This window comes from Cyanistes caeruleus, chromosome 3 (genome assembly GCF_971803275.1).
Source record: "Cyanistes caeruleus chromosome 3, bCyaCae1.hap1.1, whole genome shotgun sequence".
NCBI classification, from domain to species: domain Eukaryota; kingdom Metazoa; phylum Chordata; class Aves; order Passeriformes; family Paridae; genus Cyanistes; species Cyanistes caeruleus.
This window is the reverse complement of record NC_141703.1, coordinates 51883774-51902694: the sequence shown is the minus strand read 5'-3', so window position 1 is coordinate 51902694 and position 18921 is coordinate 51883774. Positions and strand designations below refer to the sequence as shown.

The window sequence follows — 18921 nt, the reverse complement described above, 5'->3', positions numbered from 1 at the left end:
ATTAAGAAATGGGTATATTAAGAAATGGGTATTTATTCATTCAGCCTGCTATAGCAGGCTCTTTTACCTTTCAAGTGGAACAAATGATCATTTAAAATTAATTTTTATCCTGGAAAATATACAGATGTACAAACAAGAAAAAAAAGCCAGCACAAAACCTAAGCCAAATAGTCTGTTTTCACACTATGTCTGTATGGGAGAATTTCCACTATGTGACTGAAATGTGCCAGCCAAATCTTTATTGAAGGGGGATGAATTTGAGAGCTGTATAGATTCCCCAAGGTGAAGCTGTGAATACCCTGTGATTTGAAGCTGCATCGTTCCCTGTCACTGCAGTTCTTACCTGTGCTAGTAATTTTCTTTATTGTTTAATGTCTGAAAGCTGTACTCCTACATGTGGAAATCAAATTTTTGCTGATTTAACCATTTTCAGTGGTTTCTCTGTCCTGAAGTGTATCCAGTCCCCATGAAGGATGAACTATGAAGCAGAACTCTAATGAGGGAATTTGCAATGAATTGCAAGGTTATGGTAATCTGAGCAGCTTTACACTGGATTTAGAACAACGCTCAAGAATAATTATTCTGCTGAATATTTTATGCATTCTCATTTAAGTTAGAACAGATATACTGCATCAATAATCTGTTTTTAAAGAATTATATCTGGAGTTACTTTAACATATTGAAATCCTGAGCTGGCAGTGAGCCTGCATTACCTAGTGTATAGACATTTTCTTGGTACAGTAAATGCAGAAAATCCAATAATTTGTTATTGCAAGAATTAAAATTGATGCAATCTATTACTGCTATTTGATAACAGTTACGAGAGCTTTTATGTAGTGTTTGTGGAAATGCCTTCTCTATTTATTCCTCATGAAATAACTAATGCAAATTCATAGATAACATAGGTCATAGGTCACATTTTGTTTTCCCCAGCTCATTGTGGACAAAATAATAAGGAAAGTTTTCCAGAATGTAAATTATCCTGTGGAAAAACTGCATTTCATTCATAATCACAATGCACAGTGTTTCTGGTGTTTGCTCATGGACATCAATGTTTGAGCCATTAAAACTTGCATAACCTCAAATTTATTTTGTAAGTTACTTTTATTGAAGTAATAGAAAATGTTTAAGACATAAGCATATTTAAGGGGATTTATATGGGCCTTCTAAACATATTGAAAGCATCTGAATAATATATAGAACTTTCTAGATATATTTAAACTTAATTATTTTTAAAGTAATGGTCAACTGATGGCAGGTTTCTGTAGAAGAGAATGGTACTCATGGAAATGATTCTTTGTCTGTGCTAGAACGGGTCCCTTATATCAATTAATGTTAGCTGAAGAGAGAAAAATTATAAGGCAGGAAACTCCCTGAAAGCATCCTAAAATTGTCTTAATAATTGGACAAGTTTTATATGAATAAAATGTCTGTTCTATATGTTAAAGGATTTTTAAAAATTTACTTCTGATTTTTCAACAGTATAAATATTTTGTATTGCAAGAACATATATTAAAATAATTATTGAATAATTGTAATTAAAGCCAATGCAAAAATATTCTTATGTTATTTGTGACTTTGATAACAGTGCAAACCTTTTCTATAAAATTGGATCACATAATGTCAATACTAAAGTGCTCTAAAAAAAGAATAGCTATTAATTGACATTTTTATATGTAGATATTTCCTAATATGGATTATATTCCTAGTATCCATCATTGGCAATAATAAAAAACTGTAAATATAAAAAATACCACAAAGGAATAGTCCAAATCTGCATGGTAATCAATAGTTCCTGATGTAGTAGAGGATTATAAGGTAAGTATTTATTTTGTAAAATGTTTTTTTTAACACTACACTATTTGTTGAAACACATCAAAAGTGTAATAAAAAAATTATGTATTTTTCTTGATTTTTTTCTATTGAGTTCATCTTGAATTATTCCATATTTATTCAGCTTCAGAATGTCTAGAAAAATATATTCTTGAACTTTAACCACCTAGCATTTTGAGAGATATTAAATCAGAAAGATTAATTATTTCAAAAACAGAGATATATTGTGCTATGGTATTTTTCTTAATTTTGTTTATTTAAATACCCAATTAAAGCCCTGCAAAAAACCATAATTTCTTCTATGATTTCTTTAATATTTTTATTAATAAATATTTACTGCACTGCCACAGCTATATAAATTTCCTCTTCTGGGAAACCTACTTATTTTGTCTTTTAGGAATTGCTTCTTAAAGCACCTCAAGGAGCAAATTTGGTCTGTTTGGATGGGTCCTTGAGAAACCTGGTTTAGTGTATGGTGTCCCTGCCCACAGCAGTGGAGTTGGAACCAGGTGATCTCAATTCTGTGATTCTATTCTTCGTGCTATGAGTCTATGATTTCTTGGCCACAGTCCAAGAATGATCACTTTCTGACAGTATTGCTTTTTCTAACTTGTTATAAAAACCTGTATGGACTCATCCATTTAAAAATAACTTTTCTAGCATTCACATCCTTGGCTGCCTTTCTATCTCAAAACCAGTGGCAGCAAAAAGGAAATTAATAAAATTTCTAATAAATCATTAATAAATTTAGAAAATGTGTCTTTCTGACACATTGAACAGAGAAATGCAAGATGTCTCTGTGGTCCCAGAGGGCGTTAATGTGAATTACTTCAGAGGACTGTAATTTTAAATATTTTTACTTATGTTTGAGTTCAAAAGATGTTCATATATAAAAATAAACAGCAAAAAGATAAAAATTATCTAATTTTTATGTCTAAGTCCAGGTTATGTGAAACAGATATTTTAGTTAAACTGGCTGACATTCTAGTTATAAAGTTGGAAAGACAGAGAAAAAGCTAACATTTTAGAACATAGAATATTGAACCAGACTATTAATAGAATATTAAATTAGACTACTAAACTAGAACATTAAACTCGTAAACTTAAAACCAACTTTTGGAGGAATTTAGTCATTGATTTCACTGAAATTAATGTTTGTAACAGCTTTGATTTCGCTGTGATTTTTATACTTTGAAATCAAAGAGATTATGTGAGACAAAAAAAGCCATGGTAGATCAACAAGATCACCTGTTTTTTAAAATTACTTTTCCTGTAGACTTATCATTGTTAAGCACAATTTAGTGCATCAGAAGTGATTTTAACTCTTATACATAAAAAATGTGTCTTAATGAACCACAGAAATCAAGACAACAATTATATAGTACTTGGATTTAAATATATTTCCTTTAAAAACCAAGGTAAAACTATTACTATTTTTGATTAAAATAAACATGGTAAGGAAAAAAAATAAATTCTTCATAAATTCTCTTTGGAAGAAATATGTAGCAGTATTATAAAAATAATATAAAAGCAAATTTTGGTTCTTATTGTGGCTAGATTTTACATAATCAAAATAATACAAATACTAATTTTATTCTTTCAGAATAAGAGAAGTGGAATAGACTGAAAAATTCACATGAGAATCTTTTTGGTAAAACAAAAGCAAATTGAAAAAGCGGAAAATAAAATTGAGAATCAAATGGAGGAAAATAATGATCAAGGCGCTTAAAACAAATTTGCCACAGAATAAAATTAATAGGAATAATCCAATTTTGAAGATCAGTGTATAGGTAGAGAAATAATATTTCTATTATGTATGACTATAACAAAATCAAAAGAAAATTCTGGGAATAGAATTAAAATTAAATTTCTAAATTCTTTAACTATCTCTGTAGGAGAACTGAATGCCTATGTCTATATTTAATTACAGTTATAATTCTAGAATCTTCATTTGGTCTCCAAAACCTGTGTTTATGTGAAGCAAAATCTTGAGAGAGGTGACATTTTTTATTCAATAATTTGTTATAGTTGGAGAAAAATTCACATGCTTGTCTGTGCAAGACTAATTGCAATTCAAAAGGCAACTGGTTGTGGAAAATTAATATTGAAGTGTTTTCAGCTGATTCCAAATTATGATAGAGAAATATTTAAAAGATTTCAATCTATATACTTAGGCTTCAGAATTGCAATTCAGCTTACATCAGTAAACAAAGACCTCCATGAATACTGATGTTGTTGGAAGGAAAGACACGTCTTCAAATCAAATGTCCCAAGATGGAAGCTCTATGTATTTTTTCATCTCAAACGATTGCAGATGTTTCCACTAAGAAAACTCATTTTAGTACAACCAGAATTTCTTCTCTGAATTGCTAGCAACAGAGGATGGTGAGGTTTCTGCTTTTGGGCCATGGAATGTCTCCTATAGGATCAGCAAAGCTTTAGAGAAGTATATTTGGTGCCCTGTTCCCAGAAGCTGTGCATCCCTGAATAGCAGAATTTCATATTCCAGTAGCGGCCTTAGGTTCTAACTGATTCAGCTGAGCAGACAGAAAGCATCAGCATCAAATCTACTGCCAAAGCAAAAGCTCAAACTATCATTACTGGAAGAAATTATCAGCCCTAAAGGGAAGCACAGATGACACTAGTATATTTACCATATGAACTTTGTTAGAGCAAATGATCTAATTTTCCTAATTCCACTTGCATTTATTCTGATTTCCTGACTTGAAATTATTCTCAGTCATAAGTTGAAAGTCATAAATTGGCAGCTCTAAATAGGCAAAACTGTGTATGTACAAGCATCAGAAAGAAATAAAATGTAGGATTTTTCTCCCTCTTGAAATGTTCAAAGAGGCTGTATAGACTGTTCTTGTCACGGTTTATCCATCAACATGGTGCAGTGAAATAAGGGGATAAATTTTCCAGCTTGTCATGAGCTTCCAACATGCAGTAGATGCATTAAACAATGAGGTTAGAGCCCACATGTTTAAATTGAATATAGGATTAAGAAAGAATTAGGTAACTGTTTCCTTGACTCCCATATTTGCAGCAAAGCCCCAGAGTGGCCACAGGACTGTTTTATATATTAGTTGATTAAACACACAGGCTTCCCCCTTAACTGACTCATTTATAAGATGCACTAACACTGGTGAGTAGGTACAATCTGAAGTTTCAAAAAAAGTCTACTTTTAGTTTTGTATTTCTTCCTACTCTAGAGTCACAGCTCAGTCACTATGAATATCCAGACCATTTGACCTCTTCCTTTCAGTAGAGTCAAATTGCTCATTTAAATGAGAAGACCATGACCCATTTGAAGACAAGACCTGAACAGCAAAAAAATTATATTACTATCCACTTTTCTATTTTAAAAAACACAGTTTAAAATTGATTAAATATACTTTCATGTTTCAGCAGTTCTCTTGCAGCCATGACAACTGTTCTCATATTCCTTTCCACCCTTTATGTAGATTTCCCATGATTATCCAGTTCTCCAGGATGCATTCATGAGAACAATACCTGAACTTACTACTCTACATTCACATATTTACGCCTACAATACTCTAGGGGCTTTTTTCTTGTTCACTGACAGTGAACGGTTTTATGATTTTTATAGGGCATAAATACTTAATCTTTGTCACTTCCAAACTTCTTCAAGTTTGTGATCAACTGAGTATTCACTGTGTAAATCCTTGTTGTGACGTTATCATTCTCTTTGTCTCATAGAAAAATAATCATTTCACAGTCAGTAAAATCCTAAGCAGTGCTGACAAAGTCATGGTTGTTTGATGACTACAACACAGGCACCAGCTCTTCCAATATTTAAGGAAGCCATCTGCAGAAAAACAGACACAAATTAACTGAATAGGAACAAACCATGCAAAAGATTGTCAAACAGGAGCAAGCCATGCAGATTGTCAAAGTGCTGTGTCAACATTATTTTAAAATGGTCAAAACTAATGGGAGTATAAACTGCTAAAAATAAATAAAACCCACATTATGCTACTGTTGTCATTTAAAATTGCTTACTAACACCTGACATCTTTCATTTGAAAGTGTGAGAACAGAAACCAGGAATTAATTTTAGAGCTGTCAACAATTTTGTGAACCATTGATATGCAAGGGGTTTCTATATTCCTGTAAGCTGTAGCTGATGCTTCCGCTTTAGTCCTTGAAGAAAGGTGAAAGCTATCAATACAGAACTGTATGGTTCCAGTATTCCTAAACAGGTTCAACTGTCCTTTAGAATATGTTTGGCAATTTAAAACAGTTAAAACAAGGATTAAAACCTTTAATCCTTGGGGGACTGAATCTTGTTGAAACTATCACAGTAGAGTCAGCTTAAATACATATGTATGTAACAACACACTGTAATTAGTGGAACTGTATAAATCACAACATTGTTTACATCTCCTAACTACCTGTTAGGAGGTTATTAATATTTAAGAATGGTTTTCAACGTGAACTGGTGTTTTTGTGAAAAGAATCTTTCCAAATTAATTTCTTATCTCCTACAGAACATCATGAAAATTCTCTTCTCAGCACTTCATAGTAGGTTAAAAAAAATGGTCTTCTTCACATTTTTAAAGCATTTGTGTCTACATTTAAGCTTGTCAACAGTTCTCTCTTGCAGTCAGAAGAATAAATAGGCATTCTTGAGTATAATACATCTCACCTATTTCAAATGCTTATTTTAGGATAAGATCATGATTTCAAAGTATGCACATCTCTGCAATAAGTTTAAAGAAAACTTAGAATGGCTAATTCATACATATATGTGTGTATATGTGTTTGTGTGTGTGCACACACGTGCATATATAAAATAACTTTATAATTACCTGTGTCCACTCATTAGTCTGAGGGTCATATGCTTCCATAGTGTTCAGGTATGACTGACCATCATAGCCACCTACTGCATATAGCTTGTCACCAAGGAGACAAACACCAACAGCATCTCGAGGCATACTCAGTGGAGCCACCATTGTCCATGTATCCGTTTTTGGGTCATACCTGAGCAAAGAAAAATGAAATTGGGTATGAGGAGAGAAGACAAGCATCAGTTCATGTTGATTTTCACTTGAATATAGATATTTTATTTTGTGGGGGGAAAAAACCCTTTAGTATCCTGTCCAAAAAAGTTCTTCCTAAAAGCAAGAAGAAAAGATACAGATTTCTTGTGTTCCAAGATCAACCCTCTAAATGTTGATTAGAAACTTCAGCTAACCTTCTAGAATAAACTAAGGTATTTATAGGATACAGTGTCATGAAGAGATCTGAGGAAGATATATGAGCAATATCTGAATGGATGGGTGTATAATTTTTTTAAATATGTTATGTATACATTTAAAGTAGGGCATTTCCTGTAGAAAGCTAATCTTTAGATGTCAACTATTACTAAAACAGAATAGTGTATCACAACATAATAAAATTAATTTCATTTGTCCTCAAGCAAGTCTATTATGTAACACAATCACATGGTCAGTGAAGAAAATAAAATGTTTTAGTGTACAAATCCTTTGTCTGACTTTATTAATTTGCTTAAACATTTAAGTATTTTAGAAAGTCATATTATCAATAAGCAACCTGTTGGGATACTGTTTGAAGTCCTACATATTTGAACAATGACATATATTATATATATATAAATTTTAATACAAGTGCTGAAACAGCAATGCTACAGTGTTGTGTTTGTAACAGCCTTTTGGTACATAAGTATAACTTTTAAACTGGACAATAAAAGAGTTGTCTGTAACCTTCTTTATATTGTCCTTGAGAGGTAAATGCATTTTAAGAAAAAATCTACTTGTCTGCTAGCTGCTAATCTGGCATTTGGGGGACTTCTCAGAAAGTACGATATCAAATATCTAGATACATGATAAATATCTTTCCTAACTTTAGAGGAAAATACAGAAAACTATTGCTTGAATATGTGGAAAAGAAGTGAACATGTAACAAGCCAAAACAAAACCATTTAAAATAGATTTTTTTCAAAAACTGTGCAACCTTTTCAACAGTATCATATACCTCTAGCTGAATGAGCTTCCCATCCAGTGAAATGCACCAGTGTGCATGATATCCCGGCCTGCCTAAAGGTAATAAAAGTTTAATTGATTCCTTCATACACTGCTTTTAAATTACAAGGACCAAGGTGTGGAGGTTCAAAAGTTAAAGCTGGAAAACAGTACAACTGACATGGGACCTTTATTTTTTCTTTTCCTTTCAGTTAACAGGTATGCAAGGCTAAAATGAATCTTTATAACTCAATTCTGACAACAAAATAGAGCTGCACAAGAACCCTATTGGTTTTGTAATTTCCAGGAAAATACCTGAGATTTCTTACATCCTTTTTGCTGCTAAAAGCAACTGTATATGTCATCTTTACAATCACCAGGTATGCCCCAGGCTGAGCAAGGTTATGATAAAAGCTCCTGAATGTGGAAAGAAATCAATCTTGAATTCAAGGGGAGAAGAAGGGGAAAAAAACTATAGGTCAAATGACTATGTTTTTAGCATCTGTCAAATTTTGAGTATCATTTGAAAAAGAAAGCTGCTTTACGAAATCTGCCAAAACATCTTGAAAATTTTATAATTTTTATGAAGAAAATAGTTGTTTTGCCTTTAAAAAGGAATAGAAGTTTGTACTTTGCCAACCTGTGAAGAGGAGTGAACTATTACTTTATTTCAGAATGCTTGAATCCAGAGGAAATCCTTTAAAATTGCATCAATCTTAGAAGAGAGTAAATTGGAATACCTAATTACTATTGAGCAGGATTTTAGCAGTAACATTAAAAAACCATGTATCTGCTGCCACTATATTTGCATAATCTCAAAAATAAATTTTAAAATATTATGTCTGATTTGACAGTCTTCCAGGAGAAATTGGTACTAGAATAAAGCACACATCCTACCAGGGTACATCAGAATGAGAAAATGACTGAAGCAAACTCATTCCTGAAGAAGAGACTTAGTTAAAAAGTAGGCCTTTCATATTTACAGAAAGAAAAACTTTCAGAGAGAGATAAAATAACTCAGACTAATACATCTCCTCATCACTTACTGTTCTTTGTTTTCCTAAGATATTGGGGGGCTTTTATTTTTTTAAAGTGATGTATTATATTGGAATAAAAACCCAGACACACTAAATCACATTCCAGCCATCTTACAAACTAATCAATCACTGCAAGGGCCATGAGAGTTTTTCCACATTTCAGTGGAGTCCACCAGTTAATTCACATTCAGTCACTGCAAGTCTTACAAGTTCTTGTTTGTTAGTCCCAGCTTTCAGTCTCAAAGCTGACTCTTGATGAAGAACATTATCCACACCTTTTGCTATCAGTGGAAAAAATATCTAGACAAGGGACACTAAATATTGGAATTCTAATACCAATACACAAACCAGCATAAGGATAAGCTTAGCTCATTTTTGCAGTCTCCCTTGTGAAGGACAAACATGATGAGATAAGGTTCATCTTCAACACCAGAAGGGCTTTCTTCTCAGAGAATGGAACATGAAAGAAAAGCTCTCATGCGTACCAATAGGCAGAAGCTGAAAAGATCTCATTAAGACTGTAACTAGTAGGCTTAATATAAATTTATTTCTTTGCAAATTCTTTTTACTGTCCCTTATAAAAAAAGGTTTACAAGCATAGCCCCTGTAAGTACGGGCATCATGGGATTTCCCTAATCAACTGTTCCTCTGCTGAAGATGAGAAGTATTTGGCAGTCTATGATGTTTGCTTACATGCAGTAGAGATGGCAATGAGTCTAGTATTGAGCAAAATCATATGAATAACATAATGAGTTTTAGCTTATGATTTTTCAATTAAATATTGAATACCAAACTGGATTCAGCAGAAGAAATACCTGACATTTAATTAACCCCTTCAGAAAATAAATAACAAAATAAATCTTTCCCAACTTGTATGTTAAGATCAACCAACTACTTAAACATATCTTCTTTAGCTTTTGCAATCTATATATATTTGGAGTGAATATTTTCCTTGTTCTATTTTACAGCAATTCAAAAAAAAAAAGTCAAACATTCATGTAACATTTGAAGAATACATTTAAAGTGAATGCTATAACCATTTCATCTGTGCTGTACTGTCTCACTTGAATTCTTGAATTTGTAGAAAATCTACTTGCAAAATTCAAGGTACTGTAAATATTGTGTTTAAGGTTTATATTAACACATTAGAAAGTGGCAATTTTGCTAAAGGAAACAACATATTGTACTGTGAATAACCATCATGTAAACGGTTTTTTTATTTCTTCTTTAATTAGATATGATTTTAGAGTTAGAAAATACTTCTAAACAAAATTCAATTTTGTGTTCTAAAATTATTTCCAGGAAAAAAATTTATCTCTACAATTTTTACTTTGTGACACTGCAGTGTACAATATACTGTCCTAAAATTATGTAAATGGGACGTAAAAAGAGTGGATTTTTGTGTTTGTGGTAATATATAATAGTACTGTGAATAAAAAGGGGTGACAAAAAGTTTCGAAGAGATTGTCTTTCACAGACCTTTACAGAATTTTTCAAGTAAGCACTAAGTAGAAATTTGTAGGGTTAAGAACATCTGTTTAATTTTACCATCCCTAAGCTAAGAAAATAATGCTACCAGATATTATTTTGCATTTAAGAAATGCATGTATAATTTGATACCTTTCCACATAGTCCAGCAGTCGGGAACAGTGATTAGAAGCCGGAGCATCATGACCTCCTACGGCATAAAGAAAGCCATCGCAGGTAGCCACTCCTACACCTCCTCTTCTCTTACACATAGGAGCACACATATTCCATTTATTTGTGTGAGGATCATAATATTCCATTGAACTCAAACATGAACTTCCATCCCGACCTCCAACTGAATATAACCTATGAAAGTCCACACAAATAAAAATGTTGATAAAACAAGAGCTCAGATTTGCAGAAGTAAAAATGAGTATCTGTTTTTTTATCTGACATCAGAAAATAGAAAAAAACCAAAATATATAATATTTTTAAATCATGTGAGTCTCATACAGTGAACAAAACCAGATATTTTCAATGTTATTACCAAACTCACGTGCTATTTAGTGCTTTGTCCACCTGAAGAGAAAGGAAGATGTTTCTTTCTGCTAACAAATATTTTCATTAATTCATTACTGCATATACAGTCAAAAGCACCACAAATGACACACAGGTTTGTCTCTATAGGTTTAAAAATCATATAAGCAGGGTTGCTGCTGAAGAACATCAGAGATGGAACTGGAAGTGCAACCTTATAACTGGTAATCCAGCCAAATAAGAAATATGCAATCCATTTATTATAGTTTCTCTGTGTTTTTGCTGTGCATCGAAGTATTAAGAAGCACAAACAATATGGAAAACTGGATCAGATATGCAACAAATTCCACATAAAGATGTATCAATGGGAACACATGTTCAGCATGAATTTTACATGTAGAATATAGTAGAGATCAAATATAAAATGTGTAGCAGATAGGACTGTCATGTTATGTTTTAAACATGGATTTTTAAGAAGTACTACCTCAGTTTCAAGGCTCTTCTTATGCTGAAGAAAATTCTTACCCACACTAACAGTAACATGTCTACTTTGCAAGAAAATTATAACCCCCAAGCACAGTGTGTTGTTTTTCTTCATCAGAATGTTTTATGAGGATAGAGTTATGTTGGAAAGTCATGGACAACTTCTGAAGAGTATTTTAAACTTGAAATGATAAAAATGTGGTTTAACAAAAAAAGATGTTGTGTTTGCATGTATAGTGTTCAAGAAAGAATTGTTTCATTCTACTCTTTATAATTGGTCCCAGGAGGAAATAGTTCTGATTGTTCTTTCCCCCTAATACCATGCTGCATTCCTTCAGTATGAACCTTTTTGCAGTCTGTTGCCTTTTATACAGTGCCTGGAGATTAACTAATAGAAACACAGGCTATTTTAAAGTCCAACCACTAAGCAATTTTGGATGTGAAAGCTGTCTCTGTAAAGCAATTACTCATTTGGAAGCTTTTACTGTCCTAAGCACTCCATGAATTCAGAACCATTTAAATGTGCATTTGCCATTACATTTCATTGGTATGGATGCTGATGAATAAGGAAGTGCTGTACAACCACTAAATATGTCACTGAAGCCTGAGAACTCTTTGGTAGTGCCTGAGACACACACCTGTGCTCTGACTAAAGCACCCAGGAGAATCCATACTCCTTTATGAGAGGTACTAAAGCAAACACACACTTTTTACAACTATTTCTTTGGACTCAGACCTAGTATATTTAACTTTATTTATGATTATCAGATATATACAGATGAAATCAATATTAAGGCACCCAGTTGTGTTAATCTGGGGATGTCTACAGTGTCTAACTTGCTGTTATGCTCTGAGCAGTCAGCTGAGCCTAAAGAACAGCAAATAAGCAAATAAAAAAAATATTTAAATGTGTGAACAAAAACATTTACAGTAATATAAATGAAATATAAATATTTACATAGAGGTGTCTGCAAGGATGTTATCCTTATTTTCAAAGATGTGACTTGGTTCAGCTACCCACAGTTAGCGATAAAACATTTTTTGTGACATTTAAGTTATGTTGACATTCCTTCCAGCCTGAGAGATATGGAAAATAGTACAGTAGAAAAACCAGCAGAAAAACCCATGACTGCTTGTACCCTGAAGCAATTTAAATGTCAATAGACAACTACATCTCAGTAAGTGAATTGATCCCCAAAATTATAAGCCATGATTAACACTTCTGAGATTTTCAAATATATTTCTAAGTAGACATTTGGACACTGAACACCATTTTAAAAACGCAAAAGAACCAACACTTCTGCAGACTTGGGTGCAAATAATCTTGTGAACCCCTAGTCAAAATCCCCACTGCTTTGAATTTCTTCTGGCATGAAAAGTTCTTATTTATTCTATTGTCTTTCAACTGAAATAAATCAATAAGCTGGTATTTGCACACTGAGAGTAAAACATACTTTCTCATTCCTCTATTACATTAAGACACCTAATAAAATAAAGCTGAAGGCACTCTTGAGTTGCTGGTGAAAAGACAGCAAAGGCTGTTCATAAGTAGCTGACAAAACTTCCAGCCAGTGATTGGGACCACCTAGTCTGTTGCTAAAATGCTGTCTGCTATTCAAAATAAAATTCATTTTCAAAATCTTACTTGGAAAACAACATTTTAGAGTTTGATTGTGTTTCTATCTCTTTTCTCAAAGGAACCATCAATAATTTTTTTTTTTTAAATTTCACAAAGGAGAAATAAAAATAGTTCAGACAAGTAAAAGTTGGAAATAAAATAATTGCTTTAAAGCTCTGATTGTGGCTGAGCTTGAACAACTCAGTCATAAATTGCTTCCAGTCTTCAGTCAAATTTCCAAATCCATGTTCACAAAGGCCCAAAATAACTGGGGAACAACTCTGCAACAAGCACGGAATATTCAGGATACTGTACAGCTATATGAAACTTTTGAAACACTTATAATTAAAGTTATTTAGTAGTCTTAATTCGTTTTTAGAGCTTAGGGTCCTATTTTATTAGATGACTTCAAATTAAACAAGTTTTTCAGCTTTGTCTAGCTTGGCAAAAGTTTGTAATAAAATATCTATAGGGAAAAATATAACGTATTTCTCTGAATTAGCTTAATTACTCTTCATGGTATATCCCATCAAAACTGGAATTATTATAAAAATAATAATCATATATCTCTGCTTAAAGAGAGCGATCAACAAGGAAAAGAAAGCATCCAGTACTGAGCACTTTTATCTCCGCAGTGAAAGTTCTGCCTGTGTAGAGATTATAGATTTCTATTCCTAAATGGTCCACATTTCAGCTGATTCAGACATTGTGCATGGATATGAAATTAGGCCAAGCTCAGCCTCTTCTGTCTTTTCAGAGTTTTGTCACCTCTTTCACTAAGATGGAGAGAGATTCCTGAACATTCATATATATATAACTGTATGCATAATTGGCTAGAAAAATGAAGTAGAGGTTTCAAAGTAGGAAACATTAGGAGAAATCATGACCAGCTGGATAAAAAGCATTTATCTCAGTTCTGTCACTACAAACCTTTGATAACTACTCAGAAATGCCAGTTTTAAATTCGATTTGACAAGCCAGCCTCAAAAGACCAGGCTGCCTTTGATGTGAGGTGGGTATGGCTTGTGAAACCAGTTGAATCAGGCCCTTGCTGCATTTCTTAATGAGGTTTTTCCTTTCAAAATTCTTTCACTATGAATATCAAAGACATTATCCAGTCTTTTGCTTAGGCCCTTTTGTACCCTTTTCTGGCCTTTCAGTGTGTCTGAAAGGGCAGCAGAGAATTACTCTGGCACAAAAGATATCTGCTTGGTAGAACTGAGGGACAGTAATAATTTTCATTGGTGCTGGACTAATTTATTGCTGCATCAGTCCATACCTGGCCTAGGACTCAGACTGTAGGAGAGGAGAGATATTTATCCATGCTTCCTTGGTAAGCCAATGTAGTTCATTGGCAAAAGTTGAAAATCCAATAATTTTGTGAATGGAAAGCATTAATGAAATCTTATTTCTGTGTGTCATTTGAAAGGACATTTCATGTATTTTTAATGCAGTAGTGAAGTAAATTAAAAATAGATTTGACCCCTCCCCCCCCAAACTGGAAAAATATATAGTCCTAGAGTAATTTCCTGGAATTAAATCAGTACTAACTACTGGTAAGTTAGATGGTGGTCCTGAGATCTTGATCTAATGCCTGGTGTTTCTGAGCATGATGGGGAGTTGGAACTAGATGATCTTTGAGGTCCCTTCCAACCCAAGCCATTCTATGATTCTGTGACAAAATATAGAGAGAGAAACACCCTTTGCATGGCTAATATTGCTGTGAATAAGCTTGACTTCCTACAATGGAAATTACAGTTTCCTAATAGAAAGAACTTGTTTTAAGCAATTTTAATTATAATCAGAATTATATGGGCTACATTCTCTGTACAAGACCATTGACTCAATGCAGATTCCACCAGTTAAAAAACATTCTTAACTTTATCAGACCATAAAGTAGGTAAGGCAAAATAATCATTGTAAATTAATCAATGACTACAGGACGTGCATGATGCCTTTTATTTGATCTATTATTAAAAACACACAGTGAACACATCATTAAATAAGAATTTTCAGTGAATCCATAGAAATAATTTGCGCTAGACTGAGATAATGTTTATGACACTTTTTTTCTTCATGAGTTTAATAATTATAGACCATATAGTTGTTCCATTTTCTTATCCCAGTATCCAATTATTTTATGATTTTTACTAAAACATTTTAAAATATCTACACTTTTTTGTAGTTTCCACAGCTGAGGAAGAATAATTTCAATATGTGTCTCATTTCCCTTATAGCAGGAATAACTGTTTTTCTGAAAAAAAGAGTTTGATTTAACCAGAGGTTAATAAATAGCATATTTATAAAACAGAAGCAGAATAAAAGCAGTCATAAAAGAACATGAAATAACTTCTCAGGATTCTAATTTATAAAACTATTTATAGGTCAAAGAACATTTAGAGTAAAACACAGTAGGAACAGAGACAAAATTGTCAACAAAAAAATTCTAAGGCTGATAACTACTGAGCTAGTCTTTGAAGTATGTTTGTTATTCTTCCTATTGCAAAAGAGTGTCATAAAATTCGTTAATAATAGCTAATAACTACCTAAGACAAATTTAAGATACTCTCTGGTTAGGTAGATGATGCAGATGAAAGAAGACGTGACAGCATGAATTTTTTGACAAAAAAAAAAATTTATGTATTTTAGCATCATGGGAAATATCTAACTCATAATTAATATACTGATTTGCTTGTAGTTAGTGAGAATATTGTGGGCAGAAAGCATGCAGATTAAAATTATTTTTTTTCTCCTTACATGACAGTAACTATGTATGCCAATTAAGGTATTTTTTTTAGTTCAAATAGATTAGTAAAAGAATAAGTGAATAACTAGTAAGTCATAAGAGCAAAGAAAGCCTCAAGCAACAAAGGCTATGAAAAAAAAAAAGTGTCACTGATGGAAAATATAGTGGTTTCAGTCATACTTTCTTGTCTTGTTAGTTTGGCATGAAATTTTGAAGTGTTACTTCAGCCTTTAAAAAAACAAAGCATTTTAATACTTTATTTAATACTATTAAGCAGTTCCCTAGTCTTTGCTGAAGTATGAAAATTATCCGTGCATTGCAATTATATGGATGACTTGCAAAAAAGTTTTAGGTCATTTAGCTTGTGATCTTCACAATGAACAAACCCTTCTCAGTTCAAAAAATTCAATCAATAATGTAAGATTTATCTGAAGCTGGTCTACTGAGTCAAAAGAAATTTCATCTTACCCCAATATTAGTTATTAAGAAGTTAGTCAAGTTTCAAATTGCAAAAATAGGAAGTTAAGAGTGGAGATGGCTTGGTATTCTATTTTTCTGAGTATAGTAGATATTTGGTAGCTGTTTTAAGGGCTGCTGCCTATATAGTTATTTAGTTGAATATTAAATTAATATTTAGCTTTCTTAAATTGCAGTCAGATGTATATATTTAAATGTCCTTCCAGATTTATACATATGTGTAAGTAAGAAAAATATATGAATACACATGATAACACACAGAATGCGTATGTGTGTGTGTCTGTGTGTATAATCCAAATTAATGCCTACATTTGGTGTGGGGAGGATCTCTAGACTGCTCCAACTGCACTGCACAAGCGCTTCCTTCCTGTCCCAGCATATAGGCACCAAGTACAATGTGAGACAGGAATCTCATACTTCATCTCCCACTAAAGATAATAATGAAAAGCCAAACTTCAGTCATAATCAAGAATATAGGATATTAATACCTTTTGCTGTCTTGACCACAAGAGAGAAAATAATGATTGCTGAAAGTTTTTTTTAAAAAAATCTGTGCTTAATTGTGGAAGCTATGCAATTAAAAAATAGGCTGTGAGTTTTCCTAGGCATTATCCACACTGCTTCCTGCTGTCTAGACTGCTGTATAGGTTACATCTAAAAGCTTAAATCTGATGGAGTGACACTACTGCCTTTTTCTGCCAGGTATTAGAACTGAATAAGTTAACTCACTATGTCTGTTTGGCCTGAAGTACCCATACAAGTCCAAATTAATTCACACCATACTAGATCATAGCATATCTAAGCAGAATATTATTCACTACAAAATTTACAGAAATAAATTATGTAGTACAGACAAACAGTTTCTTAATACTGAACCTGAATGACAGACCTTATCACAAATTACAGTCATGCCAGCTGTACAACAGTCAACAGCCAGCTAGTCTGAAAATTTTGTTGTATGGGTGACGGATGAAGAGAAGGGCATAGTGAGGGCATACACACTAAAAGATGTAGATTTGCAGCAAACATTCAAAATAGAAATGTGGTGCAAGCATCTGGGACCCTGGCCACAGAATAGCCAGATAAAATAGGCTCATCAAGTTCCCACCCCGCAGATCAGCAAAGTTTTTTAGCATCTGCTGTGTCTCCTACCAATCACTTTGTTTCTAAAGAGGAAGACATCCTAGCTGCGTATGCATCTGCCTTGGACTGTAGGAAAAAGAGTGGCTTTACAGTAAAGTTTCATGGTTTTTCACTGTTCTCTTTTAAGAGTGACATACATTTATCTAGTTTATATATTTTTAAGGATAGCTTAGCCCCACAGAAAAACAACTGTGCAAAGTCTCTTACTTTACAGGCTGGATGTAAAATAAAAAGTTAAATAATGCTTGAGAAAGAGAGAATATGATGCACTCTGAATTAAATGATACATTCACTGAGCTGCATGAGACCCCATGTAGGAAATACGAATTTGTGTGTAAAAGTACAAAAGATCAGACCAGGGCAATGAATTAGTAATAAGCCTTAATGATTCTGCTAAGAGAAAATGCCACAGATAGTTTATTATATGATGCATGAAAGCCAAAGGAGCAGAACTTCTGGAGGAGGTTGTAATCAGCCATACAATCAAGTTTTGTAGGTGGTTATATGAATGTAATACATTCCTAGTTCTCTCGTGCCAAACACCGAACTGCTATTAAGGACTTTGTGGAATTATTAACCTTTGTCTCTCCAAGGTCAGTCCAAAGCAATTATACTCCTGGAGAGTGACTAACTACAAGATGATTTTGAGAACTTTTCTTGTGCTCACACTGATTTGGTTTGAATTTTGCTATTTTTCTTAAAAATTAAGGTTCAGTGGGCTAAACTTTCTGATAGTTATAATAGTAATTATAGTATAGTTACTATACTTTGTATAGTACTTTGTGAACAATAAGAGACATATTAAACTAAAGCAACTGCTATTGACAGCAAGCATAATATATAATAAATAACACAAGTTTCTTTCCATTTTTCTCATTAAATGACCTGTAAACAAAACATTCCACTGTGCATATGCCAACATCTCTATTGGCTAGCTTTCCGTATTTCCCATTCAAAATGAAACAGAGAATAGCTGGGAAAGCACTACCAAAACAATACTCCAATTTATGAAAATCCATTACTAAATGAATCCAATTGTTGCAAAAATGGTGGAACTGAATGAATGTAACTGAATATAAACAGATAAATAGTTATTAAAAAAAATCCTAAAGCTACGTAGTTATTAAAGTCTCTCTTCCTAACTAATAAAATTGAAAATGTAACAAATTAATTTGCATGGATGTGAAGGGGAAAATAATATGTATATACATATGATTTTTTAAAAATATTTAAAATAAATATATTAAATATTAATTATTTAAATATAATTATAGAAAAATGAAATAATTATATATAAATACTGTATATATAACTGTATAAATATAAAATCTTTATATATAGAAATATATAGAAATATATTTATTCTTTAAAAAAATAGAACAATTAGTATATTCTATCAATATGTGAGCAGAATTAATAGAATGTGAAATCTGATCTGAGTTCTATCTATTACAGTGAAGTAAGAGACAAAATTTGACATTATCGATTGTTAATAAATAATTATTTAAAGGAGACAACCAGAAAAGCACTGTTTTGTTTTCTTTAATGTTGGACTGTCTTTCAACAAAAATA

At 32.6% G+C, this 18921-nt stretch overlaps 1 protein-coding gene across 1 annotated transcript in view; it reads right to left on the bottom strand.

The window, feature by feature from the left end:
- Nucleotides 1-1902: 1902 nt before the first annotated feature.
- Nucleotides 1903-18921, bottom strand: part of KLHL1 (kelch like family member 1) — a 181041-nt gene continuing 164022 nt past the window's right edge. Inside the window, exons 9-11 of the mRNA XM_086881098.1 lie at nt 10499-10711; nt 6669-6840; nt 1903-5665 (exon numbers count right to left, since the gene is read on the bottom strand). Of these exons, the coding sequence (XP_086737224.1) occupies nt 5606-5665; nt 6669-6840; nt 10499-10711 (445 nt within the window). The 3' untranslated portion in view covers nt 1903-5605. The remainder of the gene's footprint in view (nt 5666-6668; nt 6841-10498; nt 10712-18921) is intronic.